Source organism: Empidonax traillii, unplaced genomic scaffold (assembly GCF_003031625.1).
Source record: "Empidonax traillii isolate 1590-97213 ecotype Southwest subspecies unplaced genomic scaffold, ASM303162v1 scaffold687:size894609, whole genome shotgun sequence".
NCBI lineage: Eukaryota > Metazoa > Chordata > Aves > Passeriformes > Tyrannidae > Empidonax > Empidonax traillii.
This window is the reverse complement of record NW_020955880.1, coordinates 369,598-396,838: the sequence shown is the minus strand read 5'-3', so window position 1 is coordinate 396,838 and position 27,241 is coordinate 369,598. Positions and strand designations below refer to the sequence as shown.

At 40.3% G+C, this 27,241-nt stretch overlaps 1 protein-coding gene across 1 annotated transcript; it reads right to left on the bottom strand.

Moving 5' to 3' along the window:
• Positions 1–3,770: 3,770 nt before the first annotated feature.
• Positions 3,771–7,479, bottom strand: S100P (S100 calcium binding protein P). The gene is made up of 2 exons (XM_027899748.1): positions 7,165–7,479; positions 3,771–4,055 (listed from the first exon to the last, which is right to left on the bottom strand). The coding sequence occupies exons 1-2, from the start codon at positions 7,402–7,404 to the stop codon at positions 3,906–3,908; spliced, it is 390 nt and encodes a 129-aa protein (XP_027755549.1). The 5' UTR covers positions 7,405–7,479; the 3' UTR covers positions 3,771–3,905.
• Positions 7,480–27,241: the final 19,762 nt, after the last annotated feature.

Sequence of the window (27,241 nt, the reverse complement as noted above, 5' to 3'; positions counted from 1 at the left end):
TTCTTGATGTTGTCTTCTCCTTTCTCTTACAGCTGCCTACACTGTTTCTTAAACTATCTCATCCTACATAATGCATTTAGGTCTAAGAGCTGAGATTAAATGGCAGGTATAAAACCAGGTCTAGCATCCCTGTAGCTTGAACCTTGAATGACAAAAGTTTTCTGAGGGAAGGAAATACATGGTATATTCAGGGTAAACTGTGGGTTCATAGTGAAAATCAGTAATACTGTGAAAGAAAATTAATAGATCGAAAGATACTAAAGTGACTCTGTTCAGATGCTTTTAGGTTAAATAATATATTCTGAAAAGTCACTTTTGTTCTATGGTAAGGTGGGAGCCATATGTTAATTTCTTTTATTCCTGGATCATTTTCTCTCTGAGGTGTCATCAGTTGAATTTTCAGTACTACATTGAAATGAATATTCATTACAGAGTTACAGCTTTTGAAAAATCTGCAGGGAAAAGGAAAAAAACCACAAACCACCTAAACCCCTTTTTTGTTGCCTCTTTCTGCAGCTCTGAACGTGCACAGCTCCTTGGGGTTAGCAAAACAGTTCCCAGCATCCATGTGCTCCCAGGCACTGGCTCTGAGCTCTCAGGCATCCCCACATGGGTGGTGGGACCAGGGGGCCTAACAAGAGTTCAACCCAAGAGTTTGCAGGAATGGGGTCTGTAGGAACAATGAGAAAAATAAGATCCCACACATTTTAGAGCACACTTGTGCCAGTGGCAAGAGGGATAGCTCAGGTCCTCCCTCAGGGAAGTGAAGGTGCTTGAGCTCATCACGGTGGGTCTGAACCCCTTTTGGGAAGTGAAGGGGTCACAAAACAGCTTTGGGCTTCTGTGAGCAGAACTGCAGATAAGCAGGGTAAGCCAAGTCCTCAGAAAAAAAACCCTATGGAATAAATATCAGGAAAATGGGCAAAATAACATTAAAGAGTGAGTCAAATAGTGTGGCCATTGGACACTGGGGGCAGGAACTTCAGGAAATAAGAGTGAAACGCGGGGTATGTCACAGCTCTCACTGCTCAATAGTATGGTTTTAAAAATCCAGTACAGAAAATGGAGTAACAAGGTGACTCCCTTGGCTGACAAGACAGGAGGAGCTTTTCACCAACCTTCCCTTTAAGAGATATGTTTTAGAAGTTATTTCAATGGCGTGGAGAACAACACTACAATAAATTGCACAAGGGGTTGCAATTTACAAAGGGGAAACTCTTTCACAAGAGTGAGACTTGGCTGGTGCAGCCCTTCTGAAAGCTCAAGAAATTGAGCCTCTGCCTGTCCCTCAGCTCCTGCTGTTTCCACTGCAGTCAGTGAAATACTCTCGATGGGACACGGCTAGTATTTGTCCAGAACACTTTCGATTTCTTTAATCTTAACACAGATTCTGTCTCAATAATGATACATGCAATTTTGGGCTCAGTGAGTTATAAAAAGGCTGCATTTAGTGCCACACAGTGGTTGAAAAAATAATTTCAGTGAGGATGGGTACTTTGAAGCAATGCAGAACATTAGATGTTAATGCTAAACTTAAAAAAGGAACCATACATTTTAAAAAATTAGGATACACCAATCAATTAGTGAGAGGTATCACCAAGATTTCCTCACCTGAGGATGGTTTACACCACTAGCCAGCTAGATGTGCAATATAGGAAATGTCACTCTGGAATTTATAATCAACTTACTCTGCTTATTGCAGAGTACTTTGTTCATTTATAGCCTTGATGAAATTGTGAGGGATGTGACACAGCCAGCCCTTGCAGGTGGTGAGCTGCACAGCAGCCATTGGGCAGAGTCATGCTGGCTTAGAGCTGTAAAGATATCTCAAACAATGGAAATAATGCGGAGTAGTCTCTGAAAAAAAAAAAAAAAAAGCTAATTTGGGATCCCTGAGTTGGGAAGAATTTTGCACATTTTGGTGATGAGTAGTTTTCTTGCTTAGTTAGTGCAGAGAAATATTACTGTTAATTACACAAGTAATGGTACTTCTGCAAGTGTGATGCATTCTGTAATGCATGTGATGCAATTAATCTCCAGCCATCCAGGACCTTCAGCAATCCTCTGAACGTTGTCCAGAATGACTGTGTGCCACAAGGATTCGGGGATTAGAAGGCAGAGCCCTGCTCAAAATGGTTGGTTGCAAGAGCTCAGTCTGTAGCTGCGCTGGAATGGGGACAAAGCCCTGCAGTCCCTTTCAGCAGGGGACAGACACACTCACAGGGGAGGCAGACACACACATACAGACCTCCTTTCTGGAGAAATTTCTTGTGCACACAGATATTAATTTATGAACTTACACCAGGCTGTTTCAGAATGAGGTCTTACCAGGGTTGGACAACTCTGGTGGGGACAAGGGTGTTCACCAAGGGCAGCCCAGCCTGTGGATCATGGATGCTTGATCTCACCCAACAGCAACAGCAGAGCCTTTCCCAAAGCAGCCAGCAGTCACATCCATTAATGTGTATTGGGACGCTGGGCCCTTGGTATTAGGAATGAAGTTTTAAGTGGTGTTTAGTTGATAGAGCTGAACTAAAGAACCAGAGTAAGCTAGATGAGATGGCACCTGTAATGTTTCAAACAGGCTGAAATAAGTTAATAAGTCCAAACTTTTCCGAACTAGTTCCCCAAAAGATAAATAAACATACGTATGTTTATACAGGGTTATGAAAAGGTCAAAGCTGTGGCTTAACTTCAGGTTCAGGAAGCACAGTGAAACTGAGCTCTTGTTCCAGGCACGCAACTTTGTCAGTCAGCATATTGTACCAGGCCCCAGCAGGAAGAGGAAAATGTTTTTGCACAAAACCAGAGTGTGGCTGCACAGGGTGTTGCGGCACCTCTACCTGCACAGCATGTGCAGTAGGACAGGGAAAGACTTGGCTTTTGGTATAGGATAGGAATAGCACCAAACAGGACTGTTCTGGAGATAAAGAAACTAAATTTGATGTTTTTGCATTTTGCACTGGGATGCTCACCTGCAAAGTGCTTCAAAATACAGACTGAATCAGTCTTGTTCCAGCTACAGAGTTCCAGCTGATGCCTGTTGCCTGTTCCTCTGAAAGCAAACTCTTACAGTTCTCTACACAGACATTTTTCAGATAAAGAAACAATAATTGCTGACATTAGTCTTGCTTCAGGCAAAAGTAATATGGCACACTATTTGGGAGGATATTTAAATTTATTTAAAATAAAGTGGTTGTACTATACAACCCTACCTACACTGACAAGAGTAAAGCAATGTCAATACATTCGTATAAAAAGTCTTATGGCGTCGTAGGAAGTAAATCTATAAGAGCTGGATGAGATGGTTCACCAGCACACAAAAATGCACAGCATTCTCCAGGCTGCAAAAACAGGGGTGTTTGGCTTTGTTTTGTTGTTTTAAGAAAGAAGGAGCCCACGAGGCAGCCCTGCAACCACCACGCAGCTGAGGGTACCAACAGGCTGGAAGGCAGCACCAGGAAGGGAGGTGTACACTCCTGCACAGCTGTGCTGGCACGGGTGTGGTTGGGGCTGCAATCTGTCAGCAGACGCTTGGTGGCTGCATCCCAGAGATGCTGATGTATAAAAGCAGCCTCCAGCTGATCCAAGGCTCCAGCAGCATTTACCCTTGTGCAACCTCTGCACTGGGATGAATATTGAGCCTTTTGGCTAAGAATAGAATTTTAAGAAGCAAAGAAAGAAAGAAACTACTCCATATGAGTTAGTGGGAGCCACTAAACCCAGGCTGTTCCACAAATGAGGAGGAATTAACATTCAGGACAGGGAAGTTAAGCACAGTGGAGTTTATTTTTACAGCCCAGCATGCTTGCAAACTTCATGGCAGTACATGGAAGGAGTGAAGGGATCCATACCACTAGCATATGGAGCACAGGCAAAGACAGCTTCTGTGAGCAATTTGACAACTATTTGGCTGCATTCTGCTCGAAATATTTATGACAGCAGCAAGTCAGAGCTGCCACAAAGAGGACAAATTCTTTGAAGTCCACTTGGGAATCTCCATTTTCATCCAGGTTCTTGAAGACTCTATCAATAGCATCCTTGTCCTTCCCTGACTGCAAAAGAAAAGAGCAGGTTGAAGTGAGAGGAGACAAAACCCTAATGCAACAGCATCTCTACCCACACCCCAAACAAGGTCCCTGGTGGGGCTCTGGGCCCTTGCTGAGGTGGGGAGAGGCACCCATGGAGCATGAGGCTGGTGCCAGCTTAGACACATGGTACCTTTCTGTTGGGAATCATGATGGAGTAGCCTGGAGGTGGACGTGTGCTGGAGGTGTAAAGGCTCCCACCTGCAGCCCTGCCATCAGCCTACCCAGAACGTCAGGTTATCATGTTTTCTGCTAGTGAGACCTTTTTTTTCCCCTTCTCTTTGCTTGTTTTGTGCATTATATCTCCGGGTATAGAGCCATGAGTTCCAGGCATGAGCCCCATCATCTTCAAGGCACAGGCGCAGTCTCAAGTCTTCCCATCCCCTGCACAGGGAACCGTGTGCTCCCTGGGTTTATTACACCTGAGAGCTGCAGTCGTGGAGAAACATGTTTTCTACATTTAAAACCGCATTCATCGTGATTAAAGCTGTGTGACACAAAGCCCTGAGGACGTGACCCAGATGAATGAAATGCCGAGCGTTCCCCACCCGCCCCCCTGGAGAGGCTCGGCTGAGCTCAGGCGGTTTGTGGTTTTGTGAAGTGATGCTTTCCTGGGGCAAATGTCGAATTTAAGCTTCACTGAGTACCTGCAACCCGGAAAAGGTACAAACAGCCTCAAAAAGTCCTTCAAGTCCTGCCACAGGAGCTGGTGGCTGAAACCGGGGGAATGCTGAGCTTGAACTACTGCAGCAAAAACAGCAGAATAACCTAAGTTTTGTGGTTTTCGATGTTTGTTTTTTATTTTGCCAAAATATACTAAAAAAAAAAAAAAAAGAAAATGAAAAGGTATTTGATAAAGTAGCTAAAAGGAGGGCTTTTTGGCCTGAGCCCTGGAAGTGATTATCTCCAGGGATTTTAGAAAGCGCAGTTCTAAAAATAAACAGCGGATGGCAGTACAGACCTACCTATCTAACCTGAGAAACAACCCTGAGGACTTTGTTGAAGATAAAAAAAAATAAATCTGATATTATACTAGAAAGAAATTATATAAAATTTTGGAAAATTTCTACGAGTTTAAAATATTTGCTACCTTTATTTAAATCTGAAGGCATTTATTGATTGTGTTCTAATTAACTAAATTTCTCATTCTGTAATTTCATTTTTCACTTTAAATATATGCACCTTTAAAATCACTAAAAATTGAATAGTTCTCTAAATTTGACTGATTATTATGTCTGGAAGTTTTTATTCCTTTTTATTTTATAAATTAAAGTGAGTTTTAATTTTATAAGTGAAATATATGAGCTACTTTTAGCCTCTGAATTACTTCTGAAATGCACAAGTGGGAATTGTTTTTTTGAAACTCATTTTATAACTTCCTTCAGTCCTGTGGTATTTCTGCCCCTGACTGATTCAAGACCTTTCCAGACAGTTGTGAGCTGTGTCAGTTATAATGAGTTCTAAGGCCAAAAGTATACATGAGTATTTTAAAAACACTGTTTCCCAGAATTTCTTGCAAATAAAAAAATATGGATATAAATTGCAGGAAGATGCAGGTAAAAGTTTTTTCCTGAAGTCATACTTATGGCCCATGATTCTTTGTTGCAGTTTTCTGTCTGGCAGGACGGCAGCAAAGCAGGACATTGTTGGTTTAAATTTATTTGATATTCTGCCATAAAAGTGCTATTTTTTTTTTTTTTAGAATAGGTAAAGCAGGGAAGGAAGATGGAAACTGGAACATAAGAGGACATCCAGCTAATTATCTCCTGGAGAATTCCAGTTCTTCCAGCAGTTGCTGGAAATAAGTAGAGCCACTAAAAGTAGCTGTGGGCAACTGGAAAAAGTGGTGCCTGGCCAGTAAACATTGGAGAGACCTTTGAGCATCATCCCATTTGGCAGGGATCTGGTGCAGTGTCTCCCCAACTCTGTTTAGACCAAATCTTGAGTGTCTGGGGGATTTCCATGCCCTCTTAGAACTGTGGTTTTGTTGTTGACTTTGTTTCTCTTTGCCTGGGAGTGCTACAGGTAACACCCAGCTCTGGGCTCGGGAGCTGGACACTTCTGTGATGCTGCTGGGTCACAAGCACTGATCTGTTTGATACAGCTTTTTCAGGAACATTTTAATCTATTCCCCCTGAGCCACCCAGGTCCTCATTCTGAATATTGCATCTCTGTTTCACTAGATACATCAGGCATGGATTTCATGCGGTGAATTCATACAACTTGCATGTAAAGATACTAAACTGTGTCAAGTACCCTGGCTGCAGTGCCCAGAAATAGTTATTAAAAAACCCTGAATTATTCTGGATACAAAAAGTGGGAGCCACACATGGACCACTTGGTTCTAGACTTTTGCCATTAAGAACAATAAATGTACCGACAGAGAAACATTACTCTGATGTGGAAAGAATAAGACCATGAAAAGTAGTGAAGGGAAGCAAATACAAAACAATCGAAAATGGAAAGCATTTTGTCTCCCTGGCGGCGAAAACTTTTACTATAACATATTAGATATCTTGAATACCTACTTAAATGCACCTGATGATTACATACAAATCTATGTTGTAAAATGTATTTTCAGGTCTTTCTTTTGCTACTAAAGACAAATGCCAAACACTCTGCTCTGAGTTCATCTGTTGTTCTGGTTAATGCATCATTCTGATGAGCATACTCTGTATGTAGTTTAAATACCTGGAGAAGGTAAGTGTATAAATATTTAGAGAGATTCCCCATCTGCAATCAAGATCTTCAACTGCTGGCAACACAACCACCTTCACAGCAGTTGTGACATGAGCTGATAAATCCAGTGATAAACAGAAGTAGTAGGTGAATTCTGAAATTGAAATTCAATCTACTTCAAAGCCATTGTCCTGATAACTCGAGTGATTAATTTAGCAAACAGGAAATGGTCCTAAATATTAGAATCAGTTCAAGATGTTCAAGACCTCTTTTTTATTTCACATTTTCCTACAAGCCATTGCATATTTCTGTACGTAATTTCCCTGATAATGTACTAAAAACTGTGCCTGCAGGCAGCTCTTGCACCTGCTACACGGAAACGATGCTGTTCTCTTACCGCGAGGAAATTTGGGAACTCTTTTTCCAGGAGTGTCTTTAGCTCTGCTTTGCTGAGGGTTTGCCTGTTGCCGTCAGTCCTTGCATACTTGTCAAAGACAGCTATGATCATTCCCATGGCAGTTTCCAGCTGAGACATGTTGTTGCTGGAGTCCGGCTTTCTCCTGAACAGGCACAGTCGGGACTCTCTCGGAGGACGGAGACTGGTCTGAGTCCGGGGTTCTTTATGCAACTGTCCCATCCAATGAGCAGTCACACACCAGAGGGGCACTTATCCCTTGGCAAACATCCGTATCTGAGCACCGCCTGGAGCACACACCTCAGTGCTCACAGCTATTCAAAACTCGAGTTTTATCGCCCTGGAGTGACCGGCACAACCAGTTGCTCACCACTAGAAACCAGCCTCTCCTTCAAGGTACACAGTGTGACTAACAAACGAAAATCAGATTTTGTTATTGGCTGTTTGCTCAAGATTTATTCATTCAGATATGGCCATGGCAGCAGTGGGTTGGTAGCCCAGCTTTGGCACAGTATGTGCCAGTCTGCTCAGCAGGAAGAGGAGATCTCATCTCTCCTTCACTACCACACTTAGGGGCTCTGTGAGGGGCTGCAGACACAGACTGTCCCCTCTGCCATGCAGAGGAGCTTGTTACAGACTAGGTGGTTCACTAGCACACACTTGGGATGAGATTCTCCGGGTCAAAGTAGAGCTCTGCCATGCAGTCAGCTAACATAGTCCCCCTGAGCTTGCACTCAGTCCATAGTGGATGTCTCAAACAGGTCTTATGAACCAGCCTCTCTCCAGGGCCAGCAAAGGGAGTTTCGCAGAGCCCTCCACAAAGAACTTGCTCGGGTGGAGATACCTGAAGCAGTAAATCTGATACTTGAGCAAACAACCAGTGTCAAAATCCATCTTCATCTGCAGTAAAATAGCTTGCTATTTACCCTATGCAGCATCAAATTTTACAATAAAATGTCTTGTACTGGAAAAAAAAAAAAAAGTCAATCTTAAGTCCTGTGCTCCTCTGTGACTTCTGACGAACTTTGTGATTTGCTTGTAAATCATAGAGCCCCATCAGTAGATGCCAAACACACTGGACTCACATCTACACAGACCAGAGCAGTTTGAGGGGCTGCCCTGGGAGCTGGGCAGAACCTCAGTGTGAGCTCAGGCGGAGGGAGTGGATCAGCTCCAGCCACACCGAGTTTGAACAACTTACAATTTCTGGCCAAGCACGGGGTAACTTGGCCTCTGTCAGACTCCAAGCGCCTGCACCAGACCTGGAGGAGCTCATTTGAGGTGAGTTACATCTACAGTGGTGTCTGCAGAACAGACACAATCAGAGCAAATTATATGGGGAAACCTACCAAAATAGGGTATCTTGCATGAGTAGTGCTGATGGACCCCAGGGAGCAGTATTCAATGTAGAAACCCCTGCTTGTGGATTCCCAGAATTAAACCTGAGTTTGGATGTCTTTGGACATACCTCTGCATGCTTGAAGATAATTTTCCACTCATGATATGCTCTAGACATGTTAGTGAAAATTGGTTTTTAATTAAGAAAAAATTTAAAAATTAAACTCTTTTCTCCCAAATGCCTGTAGCCACCTGTTTCCCAGGTAAAATCTGTCCTGTAATATCAACAACATCTCAGAACAAGACTGTGCATCACATGTACATTTAAACCTAGAACCTTTCTGAAACAAACCCCTCATATCTTATATTTTCCAACAAGAGATTTTGCATTTCCAAAAAAAAAAATCAAAGCAGCATCTTAAACTGTGTGCTTTATTTAAACAGCTCATGAGAACTATTTGTTCCTGTGACTTCAAACTCATGATATAGTTGCAACTGATATGCATTACAGGGGTAAGGGTTTAAAGTAAACTTGGAAGTTTTTACATTTAAATGCATCTTGAAACCTGTGGGGTTTCTTTAGAAGGAATAAGGAGAGAGAAAACTGGCTCTTGTTATCTATGAACATCATCTGGTGTTTGCATCAGATGTAGAGTGCAAGAAACTTCTCTTTGTCCTTTTCTGACAAGTATTGGTAAAATGAATATTAAACAAGACCAGTAAAGAAAAATCAATTCATCCCTCTAAAGGAAAAACTAACAAAACAAAATGTTTACTTCACAGCTTCTCATGACTTTGAATCACTAATATCGGTGCAAGTTACAAGGGAGGAAAAGTGCCCTGCAAATGCAGAGAGGGAGAACAGCTTCAGTCAAGGGGATATGTCAGTGTGTCCACACCTTTGCCACATAACCTGGGAGAAAAGGTGTCCTCACTGTTGACCCATTTTCCTTTGCAAACACAGGTGACTCACAAGTTTTGAGAATACGGCTGCAAAAGTGCTAAAACACAGAATAAACCACCGGGCTTGAATTCCTACTGACTGAAAGGTCACCATGGTAGCACTGCCTGGTTGACTTCCTTTATTTTTAATGTGTCATATTTGCATTCATGCCCGTGCACACACATCAGCACTGCTCGGAGTTTTCAGTTCACACTTTCTGTATTGTTTAAATATTTTCTTATGATTTGTTATTAAAAATAGCGGCTCTGTGCACACAACATAGACTATTAAAACTGTTTGCAAAACCCAAGAGTACAAATAGGAGGCCCACACAGGAAAGCAGGCAGTGTTTTGATGCCAACCCATCTGTCCAGCTCCCCAGCAAGATAAATAATTTTCTGAGGGCTTGTTTAAATTTATGTTATTGTTTTAATGCAAACAATACCCATTATTTGCTTCCTTCAGGTTCCTTTCTTTGAAGAATGGTAAAGGCAACAGCTTGGATGAGTATTTACTGAGGGTTTATATAGAATTAGGTCTTGCTATTCCTAACTTGGACCAAAAGTTTTAATTATTTGTGTGATACCAATGTGGACTGTCACATACGTAATTTACAAAATCCATTCAGATATGCTCAAATTTTATGGCATTTGATCAGATATTCAGGCTTACATGAGATTTGTGTGACTTTGTGTTGATGCTCTCTTCAAGAATAGATTTATCCCATGCTCTTTGCAGCACTGACTGTTTTGGAAAACTCTGAATAAATAGATTTATCAGCCCTACTGTAAAGAGCCATTTGTGTCACAGCCAGCTGAACAGCTGAAATGGGATAGCTGAAGTTGTCAGAAAGGGACTTTTTGACAATTTCCACAAATCTGTTACATATTGGGACAGAAGAAGCGCATAAGAAAGAAAACACCCCCCCCTAAAATGATAAATTCACTATTTTTCTTGTTTGCTAGCATCAGTATGAAAACACTTTATTTTTCTCTTAGCAAGAGGGTAACATCTGAACCATAAAAAACCCTGTATGTTCCATATTGAGATAAAATTATCAAACCCCTCATATTTTCCAGTGTCCTGGACAGCTTGTTGAACTTAGAGTATCAACACACTTTATTTACTTTGCACTCCTTCCTAAAACTTGCTCTAAGTCTGGTTAACGGTTTTTAAAGACCATTCCATTTCTGCAATACATGGTGAATTTATTTACGTCTAGTGAGCAAATAATGCAGTTACTACATTGTTTTGCAAAACAGTAAGAAAGATCCAACGAAACAGGCAGTGGTGAGGCACAGGCAGAAGAGGAGCTCACACAGGCACAGTGTGATGTTCAGTGACACTCTGGATAGGTTCTGTTAATGAAAGACATATGGGTTTTCACTGTTTTATTATCATTTACTTTTCAAAATAGCCTTAAAATATATTTTAAAAATGCAATTAATAAGCTCACATACTATTTAAATGAAGTTTAAAGACAGGTAGAATGGAGAAGACCAAAGTCAGCTAACTGGCTGTGTGACTTTCTGAGTTGAGAGCTGAGATAATGACACTGTTGTTGTCTGGTAAAGCTGTGCCATGGGAAACACATTTTCATCATTGCATATTGACTTTAATCAAACACATTTATTAGTGTATGAGACATAGCCATATTAGACTGTAAAATCAATGAATATTTTACAGCCAGCCAATTAATATTTGCAGTGTAAATACCTCTGTCTGGTTTTCAATCCTTGACTGAATAATTTCCTGGATGCTATTATTTACAAGGTTTCTTATACTTTAGTTTTAAGGTTTTTGATATTAAGGCTTCCAAGACCACCTTTTTTTTTTTTTTTAAATATAATGACATAAAAAGAGGTCACACTCTAAGGAACTGAATGTTGTCCACACAAGTGCTGTAGTCATGATTTCTAAGTATGTGTTTCCTCATCCAGTCTCACACAAGCAGCCCATCGTTTGCTTTAACACTTTAACACTTACATAAAATCCCACTCAGCTGTCAGTCAATCATGCTGAGCTGTGGTGAGCACAGTAAAAAGTTGGTCTTGGCATGGTCAGAAAGAATAGGAAAAAAAGAAAAGGAAAAGTAAAGAAAAAAGAGACAAAAAAATCAGAAAGGATCAGGAAGAGCTGTGAGGGAGAATGGTTGTTTTGTAACCTTTAAAACAGACTGAGTGAATCTTTTAAAAGAAGATTCTATTTGCTAGAGAGAGGTAAGGACATGTAAAAATGACTAAACCAATTCCAAGGAAGCTTTCAAGAGACTTCTACATGCAGAGAGGAATATTTTGGTATGTTAACCTGTCATAAACTAAGCAACACTCTTTTTCCTTTATTATAAAAAACATTTTCTTAGAGGGAAGGAATCCCTAAGAGAAATCTGTCTTGTGTTGAGTGTCCATGCAGGCAACACATCAAGAAAAACCTCGCTGCATTCCCCATCAAAAAACTTTTTTTTTCTTTTTCATTTTGAACTATTCATTTATGTATACATTGAAGATATGGGTAGGGCCGGCCTGCTATTGCAGAACTGTATGTAAAGTGAGGTGATATCCATGTACGCCTCCAGGAAGATTTACAAGGCAATTTGATGGAGTGGAAGTTCCCCAGGCACACATATTTTACAGAACTGGCTGCTTTTGGTTTCCAGAAAGCAATCACAGGGTGCAGTGCAACTGATAAGCAGCGGGGCTTTTTCAGCAGGCAAACAGTGACATGGTTCTGTCACTGCTAACGGGGGGTGGGAAATGGGAACCAGAGCAGGCTTTTGTAACAGGCCATTTAACTGCAGACTTCACTTACCAGAAAAAGGGAAGGCCTTCAACAAACAAGGAAATAAAAAAAATTAAATGCCCAGATCTGGGAGAGTCCTTGCCTGGGGGAGGGGAACCCTACCATGAATGGACTCCCATCTAGAAGAGAGGATGCGTGGCTGTGTTGAGGAAATGTGGTCATGAACACAAATATAGGAGTTGGATTACTTTGGCCAAAATTTATCTTTTAAATGTGGTTATAATCTATCTAGATGGACTACCTATGTGTATTTAATAGAGGACCGATTGGTATGACAGGACACTGGTTATGGTGTCTCAGAAACAACCTGTATCTGTCTGAGATCCTCATGCTCAGTGCCCAGGCCCACTGCTCACACAATTTTGCTACTACACTGCAGATCTGAAGGCAAGGTGAGAAAGCAGTTGCAATTTTTTCTGCTCAGAGGCAGTTGGTTTGAATGAAACGGTAACTACTCTTTCCATTTCATTCTTGCTTGATAGCAGCCCCCGTTTGAGATTAGATCTAGAGCCTTTAGGTTAAGGTTAGTATATATTTAAAAAGAAACTTGAAATGATAAATTATAATGTTGTACTGCTGCGAAACTGACAAAGCACAGTTTTCCTATCTGAGCAAATGAAATAATTTTCGTATTTTTGGAGCGTCTGTCATCCTACTGCGTGACCTTTTCTGTTGTTTTTCTTAGCTTTTTGGAAGCTCATGGCTTTTTCCCACTCTTCAGCATTAAAAGCCACAAAGTGAAAAAGGGAGTAAGACCTATTACTTGGTTTCATGATTTATTTCCACAGCAGTATCAGAAGTCCCAGCCATGGAGCACAATTGTGATAGACCAGGCAACACACAGATATTTTTGGTTTGAGGAGCTGGACATTCACATTTACGACAAGACAAGCAAATCAGCAGGAACATAGAGCATTTCAGAGCAAAGGTACCTGGCAGGCCCAGTTCCTTGTTAAGATTTTGAACCCCTAAATTGTTTACTTACACCTCTAATCTCTGCCTGGGTTTTCATTAATAATACTCACCACAGATGCTGCACTCGCTCCCCATCTGCTTTACCCTTTCCATACTCCACCTCTGTGGAGTTGAATACTTCCTGAGACAGAGTTATGAACTAACTTAAAGAAGAGCAGCTTTGGCTGTATAAGATCCTGCCAAGCCTTGTCAAAAGGCTCTGCTCTGAAAAAAGCACAAAGAATTAATTGTTGTCACATCATATCAGCCAACAAAATCCATCAGCACCCACCACCAGATCACAGCAATTCAGCCAAATCCCTGTTATTAGAGTCCAGCAATTCATCAAAATCCTTCCTCCCATCTCAGGATTTCACAGAATCAATTAGGTTGGAAAAGACCTCTGAGCTCATCGAGTCCAACCTTTGACCCAACACCACCTTGTCAACTAGACCATGGCACTAAGTGCCACATCCAATCTCTTCTTAAATAGCTCCAGGGACAGTGACTCTGCTACATTACATAGAAAATAAGCATTTACACATGATCACCTGTCCTTTCTCTCGGTTGTAGAAAGTAGTTAATGGTTAATGCTCTTTTGATCTGCAATTTGTTTGTCAGTTGTATTTGGCCGTTTACAAAGTGCTGCCAGAAGACCACTTACTAAAAGCAATGATAATAAAATGCCCTTTGCAGGCGCCCTCGTTGTAGCTGCCCAAGAGAAGCAGGAGTGAGTGAGTGTCTCACGGTGCTCGATTGCCAGCTGGGGTTAAACCCCAACAACATCTCCCTCTGCTGTTCTACAGCGCCGTTATCAGGCACAGGAGTATCAGTCACGGCACCACACACAGATAGGGCTATTTTGCCAATACATTGGTTGGGATAGCTCATCATCCTGCCTGCCACTGAGGATCCGGGGTGCAATGGGGCCAGGAATACCTGCTCCATACTCTTCTTCCACAGATATTATGAGAGGAAAGAACCCCAATCCAGGGCTTGGAACAAAAAGTGTGGCTCAAGTCAGACTGGACCCAGGTGCTAAGACTGGGTAGATTAACCAAGCTGCAACTCCCCGGCTGATTTTGCAATGGATTAGGAACAGAGAGAGTTCAGGGCTGTAGGCTCAAGTTGACTATACTGGTTTTCCAAACCTGGGTTGTGGGTGTGACAGAGAGGGAGCCTCCTTTTGTAGGAATATGACTAAGCCAAGTACATTGATGAGACACTAAAAGCACAGAGCACATACAAGGATTTAGAATCCATTGTGCCAGTCTTGCTCCTAAATCAGTGTATTTTAGTCTGTGCTTAACACAGGACTTAGAACAGCAGATTAATCCAGAATGGAACCATCATTTTGCATCAGCCTGTTCAGAAGGGAATAACCAACAAAATTGGCTAAAAGCAAAGGCCCAGGACTCTCTTCAAGTTCTATTATTAGACAGATGTGCTCATTATATACTCATCAGTTAAACAGTTAAAACTGAGATCAGACTGGATGCTACAATATGACACCGGGGTTAATTACAGAGCTCTCTTTTGCTTTAAAGATAACAAAGCAACCATGAAGAAAAGAACAGAAGGGTTTATTGCTTCCCAAGTGGTACAGAAGCAGAGAAGATAATATATTTGATGCATAGGTGTCAAAAGCGGTAGCAATAAAAATACTCTGCTAGCTCATAGCCACTGCCAGCCACAGATAAAAATAGGTCATGATAAACTGGGTGTAGTCTTCGACTGCCAGATGTGGGAAATGACCATGTTAACACACAAAATGTGAACAGCTGTTAAGAAGGCAGCATTCTTTGCTGTTAGGAACCACATTTAATGAACAATGCAGTGAAAATAGGATTTGGAGACTATTAAACTGTGGTTTAGTGGCAATCTCTTAATTTAGTGGTTTCCTTTAACAATTTCCTGAACACTGTACAGCTCATTGTGATTAAATAGAGAAACAACCAGCAGTATGGAGAAAGACCAAAATTCACTAGACCTGCTTATAGCTCTGGTGCATAACTGAGAGCTTCCTTGAACAGGGACCTGGGCTGAAGGTCACCATCCTTTTACTGATTATGAGTTTCCTGTGTAGAGGACAAAGTTACAGGGTTTGTGTAAATCCAGAGTCCTGTTTGTGAGCCTCAAAGGAATATAGTACATGACAGTGTTTCATCATGCAGTAAAGGAAATGGATCTGTAATAATGAGCCTCAGGACGAAAACCACCAAGATTTTAAAGTAACTGAACTTCAAAAGAAATAAAAGAATAATCTCTTGCTTTATTCAATTTATACATAAATACCATGAGATGTACTGTAGCAAACAGTTTCTCTCGTATAAAATATATCACAGTGCAGTGATTACAATCTAGTTATGACAGGAGGATATTAACTGCAGAAGGGGATTCAGGGCAGGTTACAGAACAAGCCAGGAAAGAGGGTCCACACCACAGAGTGAGCCACAGCCAAACTACAGTAATTTGAGAGGTGGCTTTGTGAACTGCAGTCACTCCAGCACAGACAGAGGCAGACCATGAGCCGCTTTATGGCCACAAAGATTTTATTGCCAAATATTTAGTAGCCAGTAAGCCCCACATTGAGACTACACAAACTGGTTTTTAAGGGTTATGGGATAGTTTGTGTCTATTGCTCTGCCCAGGTACAAGCTGTAAAAACCTCTCGAGCAGTGAAGTCGTTTCTCCCTGAACTGCTGGCAAGATGCTCTAACCTCCAGCTAAGACATGAAAAAACATTAACTGAAGATGACATAACCCTGGTACATAAATAAATTCACATTTCAGATGTCCACTCTCGGTATTCAGCAGCTCTTGGACAACTGCCATTAGCTTTGCTGTCAATACTCTTAACCTCTGTCCAGACCTGCAAGCCAGGTTCTCGTTAACTTTTTCAACTTCAATTTTTCTTCAGTGATTTTTAAAGAAGTTTTAGAGCTGGCAAAAGTGGAACAAGTGTTAACACCCCCATCTCCTTCAAGCAACCCTCCTCCATCAGTTAGACAATAATTATACTTAATAATAATATATATATAGCTTCATTTAAACCTAGTATTTCATGGTGCGTGGGAAACTTCTTTCTCTGGAAGACTTTTCCAAGTGTGTGAATGAATTAACACTAACAGTCCCTTTCCACAGGAATAGAATCCCTTCTGGCATACCACTCTGGCTGTGATGTGGTCAGCAGTGATGACAGTTTCAGAGATTGGACTCTGTCCTACGTGTAGCAGTGTCTCTCTGGTCAAATGATTACCATCATATGTATTTTTTTCTCTACATTCTGCTATTTGTACATGGGCTTCCTGAAGAAATGCTTTTGTTGGAGAATGTTGTTCAGTCCAGAAGATTTTTCAAAGTATGGTAACACATCTGTCATTATTGCTGGACACCAGAGGAAGAGTTGAAGACAGTCTTCTAAATGACATACCCTCCAAATTCACAGACTCCTTAGAATGTTTTGTTAGTGACAAAACATTCAAAAAAATGCTTGGAAACAACCTTTTTTTTTATATTGTCCCACTGACGAGCTTCTGACAGGAAACTCATAATCCATCTTGCAGCAGTAAATTATCATGTTTTTCAGTTCCACAGTTATTTAGCCATATTTTGTTTATGACTTAGTTCTGAATGTCAAAGTAGATGGCAGATCCTTGTCTCATTCTAGAGTTTTTAGCTGCCCTAGTTTGTGGGATTTGCTCATATGCTGCATTGGATACAATAGTCGCAGTGGATTTGTCATCTTTTCCTCTTGATTCATTGCAAAAAAATTCAAGTGATTCATAAAGCGTAGACACAGCCTTGAAAAGCACAGAAAACTCCAGTCAAAACTTTTACCCATAAAGTAGATTGGAAACTTTTATCCAAGATACAGCAGGGAACAGAAAGAAAGGAGGAAAGAAACAGAAAGAAAGGGGAAGGAAAGGCCATGGAGCTATAATTTCAGATGGAAAGAGTGTCTCAGTACTAACACTGAAAGGCAAAGCCTTCCTAAATGTTTGGATTCAATTCTCTTAGTTAATTAGGTACCAGGCACAAAATACTTATTTAGAATACCAAAGATGTCAAGTTCCAGTGTAGATCAGGTTCTAAGAAATCTGAAATGGAAAGCTTTTTTATCCCCTTAATCTTTTGACTCTGCTATTTCCCAAAAGCTTCCTCCTACTCTTGCCTCTGGAGGGATGCTCTCTTCATGCAATAAACTACCACACTGCTGGGGTGTTCAGATGCTATTCTGGACTGTGCAGATATCACTCCGTTTTCATTTCCAAAACACATGTAGATAAGTCCTTCAGCAAAGCCTGAGAACTAAAGATCTGCCTGAAATGTGCACAAAGATCCGTGCTCACGGACATTTGAAATCGAATTCGGAAGCTGATGTGGCATTAACCAATAAAAAGGTGGGAGTCATTAAGGGGGAGCTTCTTCTCTTCACTTGTTTCGATCAACCATGTTCAGCACAGAGGGTACCTGCCAGCTGAATGCCAAACAGGGGGCATGGTAGGGACAGTCAACTAATCTGGATTGTGATTCTATGCATTTTGCACAGCCAGAGCCCCTCTCAACAGTGAGCTTTATGTGTGCTTCTGTGAGGTGGAAGTTTGCATTAATGCTACAACAGTGCTCAGATCGCAGCTGGAACCCACAGAACTTGATGAAAAAATCATCAGCTGCTACAGGAATTCCCTCAAGGGCCAAATTCCCCTGCAGCTGGTGGAACTGTCTGGAAAACACTCCCTAAACATTTCAACTGAGGAAATATGGGATGATTCTTGAGAGACAGAGACAAATGCTGTACAATCAAAGCACAGCTACAGGAGCAAGTTGTGCCATGAAGATGTTCCCTCTCAGGTTAAGTTAGGTACTTAGAGCTATGTATTGTCACCTGACCTCATTGCTCAGTGTTGTCGTGACACGTGATATAGGTGAGAATAAAATCCATGCCTTGGTTCAATTCCTGTGCTACAAGATTGCCTTCACAACCCCAGGAAGTGGAAAAAAAGCATGAGACTGTAAATAGCCTTGCAGGGGCGGAGAGAACCCTCATGTTCGCTGTTCTAGAAATGATGCCCAAACCTACCCAGAACATTCAGCAAATTTCCAAACTTAAAAAGGAAAAAAAAAAAAAAGGGTAAGCAATAAAAACCAGTGAACCAGTGTGAAGTTTTTAGAGACTCTCACAACTGGGAAAAAAGTTTAAATTAAGCTGACCGTATTCTGCGAATAATTGAAAGGCAATGAGTGCAGTTCCAGGGACACCATAATATTTGCTAACTACTACTGGCTGAATTTGTTTGAAATACAGTGTCCATACACTTTTTATGCACTGGCTTTACTAACCTGCTGGATCTATTGAATGATTTATAAGATCCAATTATGCTTTAACATTTAAAATTATACCACTATGAAACCACTCTTTCTGCTTTCACTAAGACAGCAAAAAGGTCTGTTACATGAAAGAAGACACTGAATCTATATCATGACATGTTGCTGTGGCCAGTACCTGCTAAATTATAAAGCAACTAGAAAAGTTAGTTTATAATTGCCTTCACACAGCCTCTGGAAGAACCTTGCCCATACAAACCCTGAGCAATTAATGGCTACTAATAAGGTTTTCCCTCTGCACCCCCTCAGATGCTTGCTTTCTCATTCTCAACCTCATTTTCTCATGTCTTTATTAAATATTAATAAATAGAAGAGTTTTCCCTTTTTAGCTAGTAATTAGAATATTTTATTACTATGACCAGACCCTCTCATGCCTCATATTCCTGAAATTTTCTACTATGATATTTGCAGTAAAAGTAAGTCTCTTGGCTTCAGTAGGAATCTAGTTATTATAGAGAACGAATTTTCCCAGGTATACATTTTCTTTTCTTAGGATGCCTATTGCTCAATAAAAGATAGATATTACTATTTCACTACCTGTGTCCTGATACTCTCTCTCACCATGACTTCAGTACCAATGTGACCAGATCAAGGCTGAAGACAGGTTCTCTACCAGGAGAATTCAGGAATCTGTAAGCTCAGTGACTGCAGTTGTGACCACAGGCTTGAGCATTTTACATCACTTCTGCGAGGCTTGCCCAAGCCTGTCCAGCTGACTGTAATGGAAGCTGCATTTGCCTAGGCAAGGGTTAAATTAGGCCTTCTTTCCCTTGCTTACTTCATGTTTTAATGTAATTGAAAAATAAATAATTGCCTGGGAAAAGGAGGTTGGCAGAAATCTGGTACCTGCTCTCAGCAAGCGTTCCCTGCTCTAATGGCCCTACGAGCTGAAGCTGGTCCAAGGCCTCTTGAGCTTCATTTACAATTATACAGAAAGGGACTTTATTGCTACTTTTTACTTTTACACTTCTTTTTTTTCCCCCTCACTTTCTATACTGATATTCTCTGCTTCTTTGCTTCTTCTCCAGACAATTTTAGGGTGTCATTAAATATAACAACAGAATTCAATACTTTTTGCTACTACATGAATTTCTCTTTTCTTATTTCTGAGTGTTGTCTCTTGCAAGAAAAGCTTTTTTTTTTTTTTTCTTTAAACCTTTTTAGTGTGTAGGAAGATGCTGTTCTAGGAACAGCGGGTTGTTGTGTGCTTTCTCCTCAGTGCCTCACCTTGAAAGTCCTCTCATAGCGAGAGTCTTTTTATAAACCACTTACCCATTCAGCAGAATTACATGATGAGTTTTCCTCAGCTGCTTCTCTGGTGGATTCATTTCTCCCATGAAGCTCTGCAACCTCAAGCATCTGTTCCTCCTCATGCCTTGCTGTCAGCACAAGGGGTTGTGCAGCACTTCAGCAAACCAATTTATAGTCAGTGCTTGCTTACTGTCCCTTTCCAGAGTGACACCAGTACTCTACCAGAACTCTATAAAGCACTGAAATGAAGAGTGCAGAGCTCTTGCATAGCTAGTCTTGATGACAGGCCTAGAGTGGCATTCAGGCTGCAAATTAAATAAGATACATTTAGGTGGCTTACTGCTCTCTTCAATAGGAGAGCAGAGCAACACTGGAACCTGCATCCAGGTGGAAGGTGTGTCCTTGGAGGGTTTCAGGATTCAGCTAGACTTGGCCTCAGCTGGTCTGATCTACCATTGTTGTAGTTCTGCTTTATCAAGGTATTGTACTAGATGACCTCCTGAGATCCCTTCTAGTTCCCTTATTTATTTAATTCTGTTATTTACTATTTTCCCTCCCCTCCAATATATTGGAAAGGTCAAATTAAAGTTCAGAAAAAAATTCTTTCAGAATATGAAGCCATGTAAAAATGACCTCAATATACTCCTCTAAAATAGGCAAGGATCTTTTAAAATGTAATTTGAAAATAGCAGGAGGACACAGGTCTGTGTAGTAGATCACCAAGTTAATGGGACCAGTAAAGCCTTTACTGCCTAAGACAATACATAGAAGACAATGGATTTCACTTGATTATCCCCCAATTAATAATTAAAAAAAAATTAAATTAATCACACCTTAAAAAACCACAACTTAGAACAAAGTCTCCAAGGCTGAGCCTTTCAGTTGTCACTACCAAGAGGTAAGACTAGGATGCAGAGCTAAGTTCTGGCTTCTCACTTTTTCAGTCAGAAATCAGTAAGAAATTTTTAGAATTGTTATCCTCCAACACCCTGGGCAGGTCAGGATCTTCAGTCGAAGTGATCATTCTCCTTAGGAAGATAAATAAGGGATACAAGTGGCTGCAAGAACACTCACTTGAACTACAAGCTGTGCCTCTGATTCCTCCCCTCAGCTCAAGGCGCCCCAGCAGAGCAGACCAGGACCAGGTGAGCAAAAGTTATACACTGAAATTCCACTTAGCAATACCTCTTGAGTGCACCTCTCCAGCCACCTCAAAACAAACATCTGACTTACAGAATATGTGTTAATGGAAATATTATCTCTCACCAGAGAGTGTGGAGAGCTGTTTCTTTTTGTAGCAAAGATACAAACCTCCCACTGCCACTAAGAAAGGAATGATGGCCCATACTACCAAATCTGTCTTTTTCGGTGAGTCAGCTTCTGCAAGTATATATTTTACATAAAGTTATCTACTGTTCAAAGATAAAAGAACATCATCATAGCAAAAAACCCACAAAACAATTAAAATTAAATATTACCTCAGGAGTCAATCATACATCCCCCCACCCAAATGCAAGGTCACTTCATCGTTCCTGGGGGATGCATGCCTCATGAACAGTAATGTCAGTCCCTCCTATAGCTCCTGCAGATGCACAGTTTTTCCTCCCAAGAGGATGATTTTTAAATTATTGGGACCTGTAGCTAGTGGAGAAATATACACAGATTTAAAGGTTAAAGCAGCAAATAGATGTCATTACAGCTGTATTTAAAATAATTTTAATGCTGTAAAATCAATATGACATTAACTTTTAAGATTAGTTACTACCCACTTCTCCCTTCACTTACTTTCTGGCTGAAGTAAACTTTTAATCTGGTGTGTTAAAGTCCTCCATCATTCTTTGTGTGCAATAAATGAAGATTTTATGTGTACTTGACAATAAACATATTTTGTACTTTCAAGGAAAAGCCTTATAAAAAGAGATTGAGTCGGATGGATATTAAACCCTACCTGCCAGATAAAGGATGACCAGAAGAGTCACTCAAAATGATTCATTAGTTAATAGCGAAGAACTCATCGAGATTAAAGAAAAACCCACTACAATTTTTGTCACCATGCAGGAGTTCCTATCCTGCGCTGCTTCTAATTAGTGACAAGTGTACAGCATTTTACAGATGGGTTCTTTTATTTAGTTTTAACTTCTTCCATTAAGTTTTTGCTGAAAAGTAGTTTATAGCATCAGATTCACCTCCTTCATTTATCAAGTATACAATATGCCATGCAGACCCCAGTTGTCTCACCAGGTGTGTTGTCTGGCTTTTAGCTAAGGCTGACTTGGACAGTATCAGAAGAAATCAAACTTTTTACTCTTTCCTGCTTTGAATCTCTCACTCACTGTCCACCTGCAACGTTAATGATACATGAGATACTGTGCAATACTGCATAAAATATTTTCTGCCAGTGAAACCACTGTGGGGATATCAGATAACTTTTTACATTCTAATGGCATTGATGCTCATCACAAAAGTGCTAATCCTATCAAATCTATCCCCATGACTGCTGAGACCATTAGTTTCATACTCTGCATGAAGAATTATAATTTCCTTTTTTCTAACATTTATACTATTAAAGTGAAGAACTACTCATAATGTGAGTAAACTGCATGATTTTCTTCCAAATTTTATCCTGTTTGTCACTCAGGCACATTTCATGCCAACATATAACTAATGACATCATTTTTCCCATATCTCATCCTAAAATGGCATTTGATAAGTTCTATCAGAAATATGCAGCGAAACTTTTCTCCTTTGTCCATAGGCAAAGCCACGTATTCATCACACTTTAAGGAGTTAGGCACCTCTATCTTCTCCACAACACAACGTTCAACTACTTGCAGAGAACAACACAGACAGTGTAGGAGTAATATAAACAGCAGAAAGAATAAGGGAAAGAATTGATTAAGTGCAAATGACAACTTGGAAGCTGTTCAAGTGTTAAAGAAATGATCAGTAATTTCATTTTTCCTGTTCATTTGGATTGTCATTTAAAATACAGCTGTGCTATCCACATTTCCATATTGTGACTTTACTGCTTTTCTGCAAAACCTCACTGAAAAAATCCTTCTGCCCTTGCTTAATCTCTTAATCTCTCCCTTTCTTTGGCTGCATTTTTTAATTTATACTGAACCTTCAGTTTTATACAGTGCAATTTATATTGAATCAGAATCATGAAACCTTACCTGCTTTGCATTTCAGTACCTATCTAAAGCAAAACACCATTAACATCTTAAAATTCCACATTCAGTGTTTGTCATAAAAAAATATTCAAGTCAGAAGGCCTAAGAAAGACGGTGCTTGCATTAAATGAACATCATTTTGGGTGTTAAGTCATCAGTTTGGTCCTCTACACTTTTTTTACAACAATCTCTTTGTGAAAATGCATTTTGACTCCCCATGCATTTTAATCTTGCTTTCAGCATTACAAAAATATAGTTAATATTCTCCTTGTCTCACACACAAGTGTATTTTATGTGGATATACCATAAGATTTTTAAATCCAGCTCAAGAATTATTGGTGGCTAACTATAAAAAACCCCAAAGAAAATAAGCAGTGCTTACCTAAGCAGTCAAAACACATTGCTAAAAGAAGTTTCAGTGAAATTATGATCATCACACAAGATTATTAGTGCTTGCATTAGGGTGTCTTGTTTAAAGATCAACAAAACATCAAATGAAATCATGTCAGAATTGTAGCTTAACTTCCTCTTCCCTTGTGGTGAGGATGGTACAACCTAAATGCAACTCAAATTTTCCCTACACTCTGTGAAACTGCTGTTACAGCTGTGTCTCTTTTAGAGTTCAGCCATCCTGTGTGAAACCAAAACATTTCTGCTTTAAATTTTAAACTGTGTCCTAACTGATTGCCTTTCAACACTCTTCTGGTATGATAAAAAGAACTGCTTTTCTGCACTTAGAGTGGCTTCACGGGAGCATTTGCCACTGTCCTTTTAAAACCCTTCATTTAAAGGCACTCTATGAAGATGAAATTTCTTTAGCTACCACACAGCCTCTTCCAGCCAACCTGATGAACCTTATCCAAAGCCAGAGACAGTGACTGTATGTGGGTTACTTTGAAGCCAAGTATGGGTCCTATCTTTCCTTATCACCCATTTCATTGTCATCTCGCTGAGATCTCATCTAAATTCGTTCCTCCTGTGAAAAGTGCTTTAGTACTTTTGCCTTAACAGCAGCACAGCTCCACTGACAGGAGCAGCTGAGGAAGGCTGAGTTCCAAGATCACACTGGCAGTGGCCCCAACATCCCAAAACATCAGTGGAAACAATCCAGGACCCCACAGTGTGTATGCAAACCATCTCACCACTACCTCTACACTGCAGCTGCATTAATGAATGCCAGTGCCATGTACATGAACTAAGGCTGATTTCAGCAAGACTTTAAGCAGAAGTAAAATGACCTATGGTTACATTGTCAGGCTAAGGGTCATGTTGAAATCATTTACCTTCAATCATTAAAAAATTTTCTACAAATGTAGATAACTGTATGCTGCTTAATATTCTCTAGCACTGTGTTTTGGCTGCAACCCAGAATCAGATTCCCTGGCCAGAGACATTGCCTGGAAGATAAAACATTGCTTCCATTTTCAGCTTATTTATTCCCTGGATAGCTGTTTCAAATGCAAAGTTACCAGGCTAGACAAAATTGCCCCACAAACACTTTCAGTTGGGTAACATTCAAAACTGCAATGACAGAACTTTAAAAAAAAATAATAAAAATTAGTCTAGAAACTAGGTGAAGCTTTTCCCATAGTGCTGATGGCAGCTTGTATTTACTCTGAGAGATGCTTTGGTTCTAATCCAAAGCATCTACTGTCAGAGATGAAATGAAGTAGCACAGAGCAAAAGGGGTTGGCTGAGAGGTTTATTTTTAGCCCTAGTTACTTCATTGTACTGCTTTACAACACAACCTCACAAACTCTCATCACAGCACTACTGAGGGGGTGCAAAAACATGGTGACAAAATTTCCTGAGCGACCTTTGCTGCCAGGGTAAGTGCAGCACATAAAATGACCATGTGGGTCAGGGAAGCACCTGCAACGGAAAGATCCTATTATAGTTTTTCTTTTCTTTCTGCAACTTAATCATAGTTAACCTTGGAAACTGCATTGATGAATTTGGATTCTATAAATGTGTATATTTATTCACCTGTGTGCTACAGATGACTGCAGAACAGTTGCTCAGTGCAGTTATAGCCACTCTCTTATGGATGCTTTCCACAAATCCGCCTTCCCAAAACTTTTCTCTGTCACATTCAAAGAGTATCAGTTGAGGCATATTGAAACATCCATTCAAAAAAACCAGGATCAATCAATTCAAAAAGAGGATCTAAACCCTATTCCTTCTCCTTACTCTTACGTCAGACTTGCTTGAGAGCACGCAACACAGCATTTTTGAGGTGTAAGTGGCAGCACTGAGAAGAGTGTGTATGAAATCAAAATTAGCACCAAGGCTTTATTTACCACAGCACAAATACGCTGCATGCATGTGTGACTTTGTCCTCTGGTTATAACATTCCATCAACCCTCTTTTCTCTTTTGTATCTTGTATGATGCAAGGTTTGAAGAAGTATTTAAGCAGAGTGGCTTGATTTCTATCGAGTCTTCATGTAAAACCCCAATATTTCTCCTCACTATCTTCCCATATGTGAGGGAAGAAAAACGATGATTAGTAAATGGGTCTCTCTACAAAGATTTGAGTGCCTGCAGGCATCTTTTTGCTTGGGCTGAGATTTCTCAGGAAAAATAACATATAAACTATGCAACAACATCTTCTAGCAGGAATGCCATGCTTTTTACAGACCAGTCTTGGATGTCTCTGGTGAGATATAAGACTTGACTCTGGAAAATTATCTCCTGATGACCAATTGCACTGAACTAACTCCAGATAAATTTTTTTTCTTTTTTAATTTTTCTTTTTCAAATCATGAAGTCTCCGCAGATCAAAGTAGAAACCCTCCAAACAGATAAATCAGGTGGTAATGAGGTATTCCTGTTTATATTATCCCATGTAAGAAGGTTTTTGTAGGATTTGTTCTAACGCATCCTACTAGAAACTTATCAACCTGCCATCTGGCAAAGCAGCACTCAGAGTTAGCAGCTGTAGGATCCTTTGCTGCTTGGCCAGGACTGACCATGCCACTGGGCACTGAAGATACAATTTAATTTTTATGATCTACCCACATGACTTGCTGTTCCCATCACATGTACTAGTGATTCAGTCACAAAAACACGAATTGTAATCACACCCCTGTATAACCTACACATTATAACAATTACACCACATGGTAGAACCAAGCAGGGAAGGTGAGAAGATGTGCAAGCAAAGAAAAAGACTCAGTTGAAGACACTTAATTTCCCAAATACATACACAAAACAAAATAAGAAACATCTGCCATCATACTTTACTGCCTCCTACTTACAGGGCTATGTGCTTCCCCTTTGGGCTTAATGTTGCAAGAAAATGGCTTTCACTGCAGCAGAGCAGGTCAGACTGGCATCTCACCAAGTATTTATAGCCAAGTATGAAAAACAACCAATAGAAATATGAAATAACCCTTCTTCATCCAGTAAGTGAATGTGGCAGTTTCTGCAGTGATTTTAATGAGATGAAACCAGTGAGTATACAGAGGCTGTCTTCACGAAAAACTGGCCACACTCCTTTAGCATAACTGTTTCCCAATAGCTATTCTGGAAGAGCCCCTTTCACTCTTTTTCCTTTGTTCTTGAACAGTGTCTCCATGTGCAGTTCATTATTGCTGAACAGCTGAAGTAAATTAGAACAATTGCCACAGTAAAATGCCATTTTTACGTGATTCTAGATCTGGGATTATAACTGGCTGAAAAGGCACCCATTTTCCTATCTGTTTCCTCTTTCAGTTTTATGTTTCACTCATCAGAAATACAGTTTTGTACAGTGTTGCACCAAGCACAATTCATCATTATCACTGAAGTGAAGTGACTGACTTGATTCTCATCTCAGCTATGGGCATTTTCATGGGGAATAAGTAAAAGAGTAGAGATACCCAATGGCATGTGAAAAGAATAAGATTCTACAGCTCCACATTGTTTAGGGCTAAGAAGAAAAATAGAGAAATGCAGTTTTTATTTTGGACATAAATGCACACCAGCTATTAGGAAATCTAGCTGCTGTTCAAATTTCCTTTTCCCGGTGCTCATTCAGATCTGCTTAGAATTTGCACTTACTGCCAGTTTAACCTCTGCACACAGTACTCCACAATTAACCTTGACTTGTTGTTAATGAAACACTTCCTGCTTCCACTGTGCACGTTCTCTGAGCTGTGAAGGAAGTAAGTTCACAGTATCCTAAGAATAATGTTCCTCCTTCAGGTTACATGATGTTACTGTAAGTTACT

What these genes read in the sequence shown, in the direction of transcription:
- S100P (XM_027899748.1), bottom strand. Translation starts at nt 7,404, where the DNA reads ATGGGACAGTTGCATAAAGAACCCCGGACTCAGACCAGTCTCCGTCCT. An exon ending in AGTTCCCAAATTTCCTCGCG is followed by an intron (nt 4,056 to 7,164) that starts GTAAGAGAACAG and finishes TTTCTTTTGCAG; the next exon opens with TCAGGGAAGGACAAGGATGC.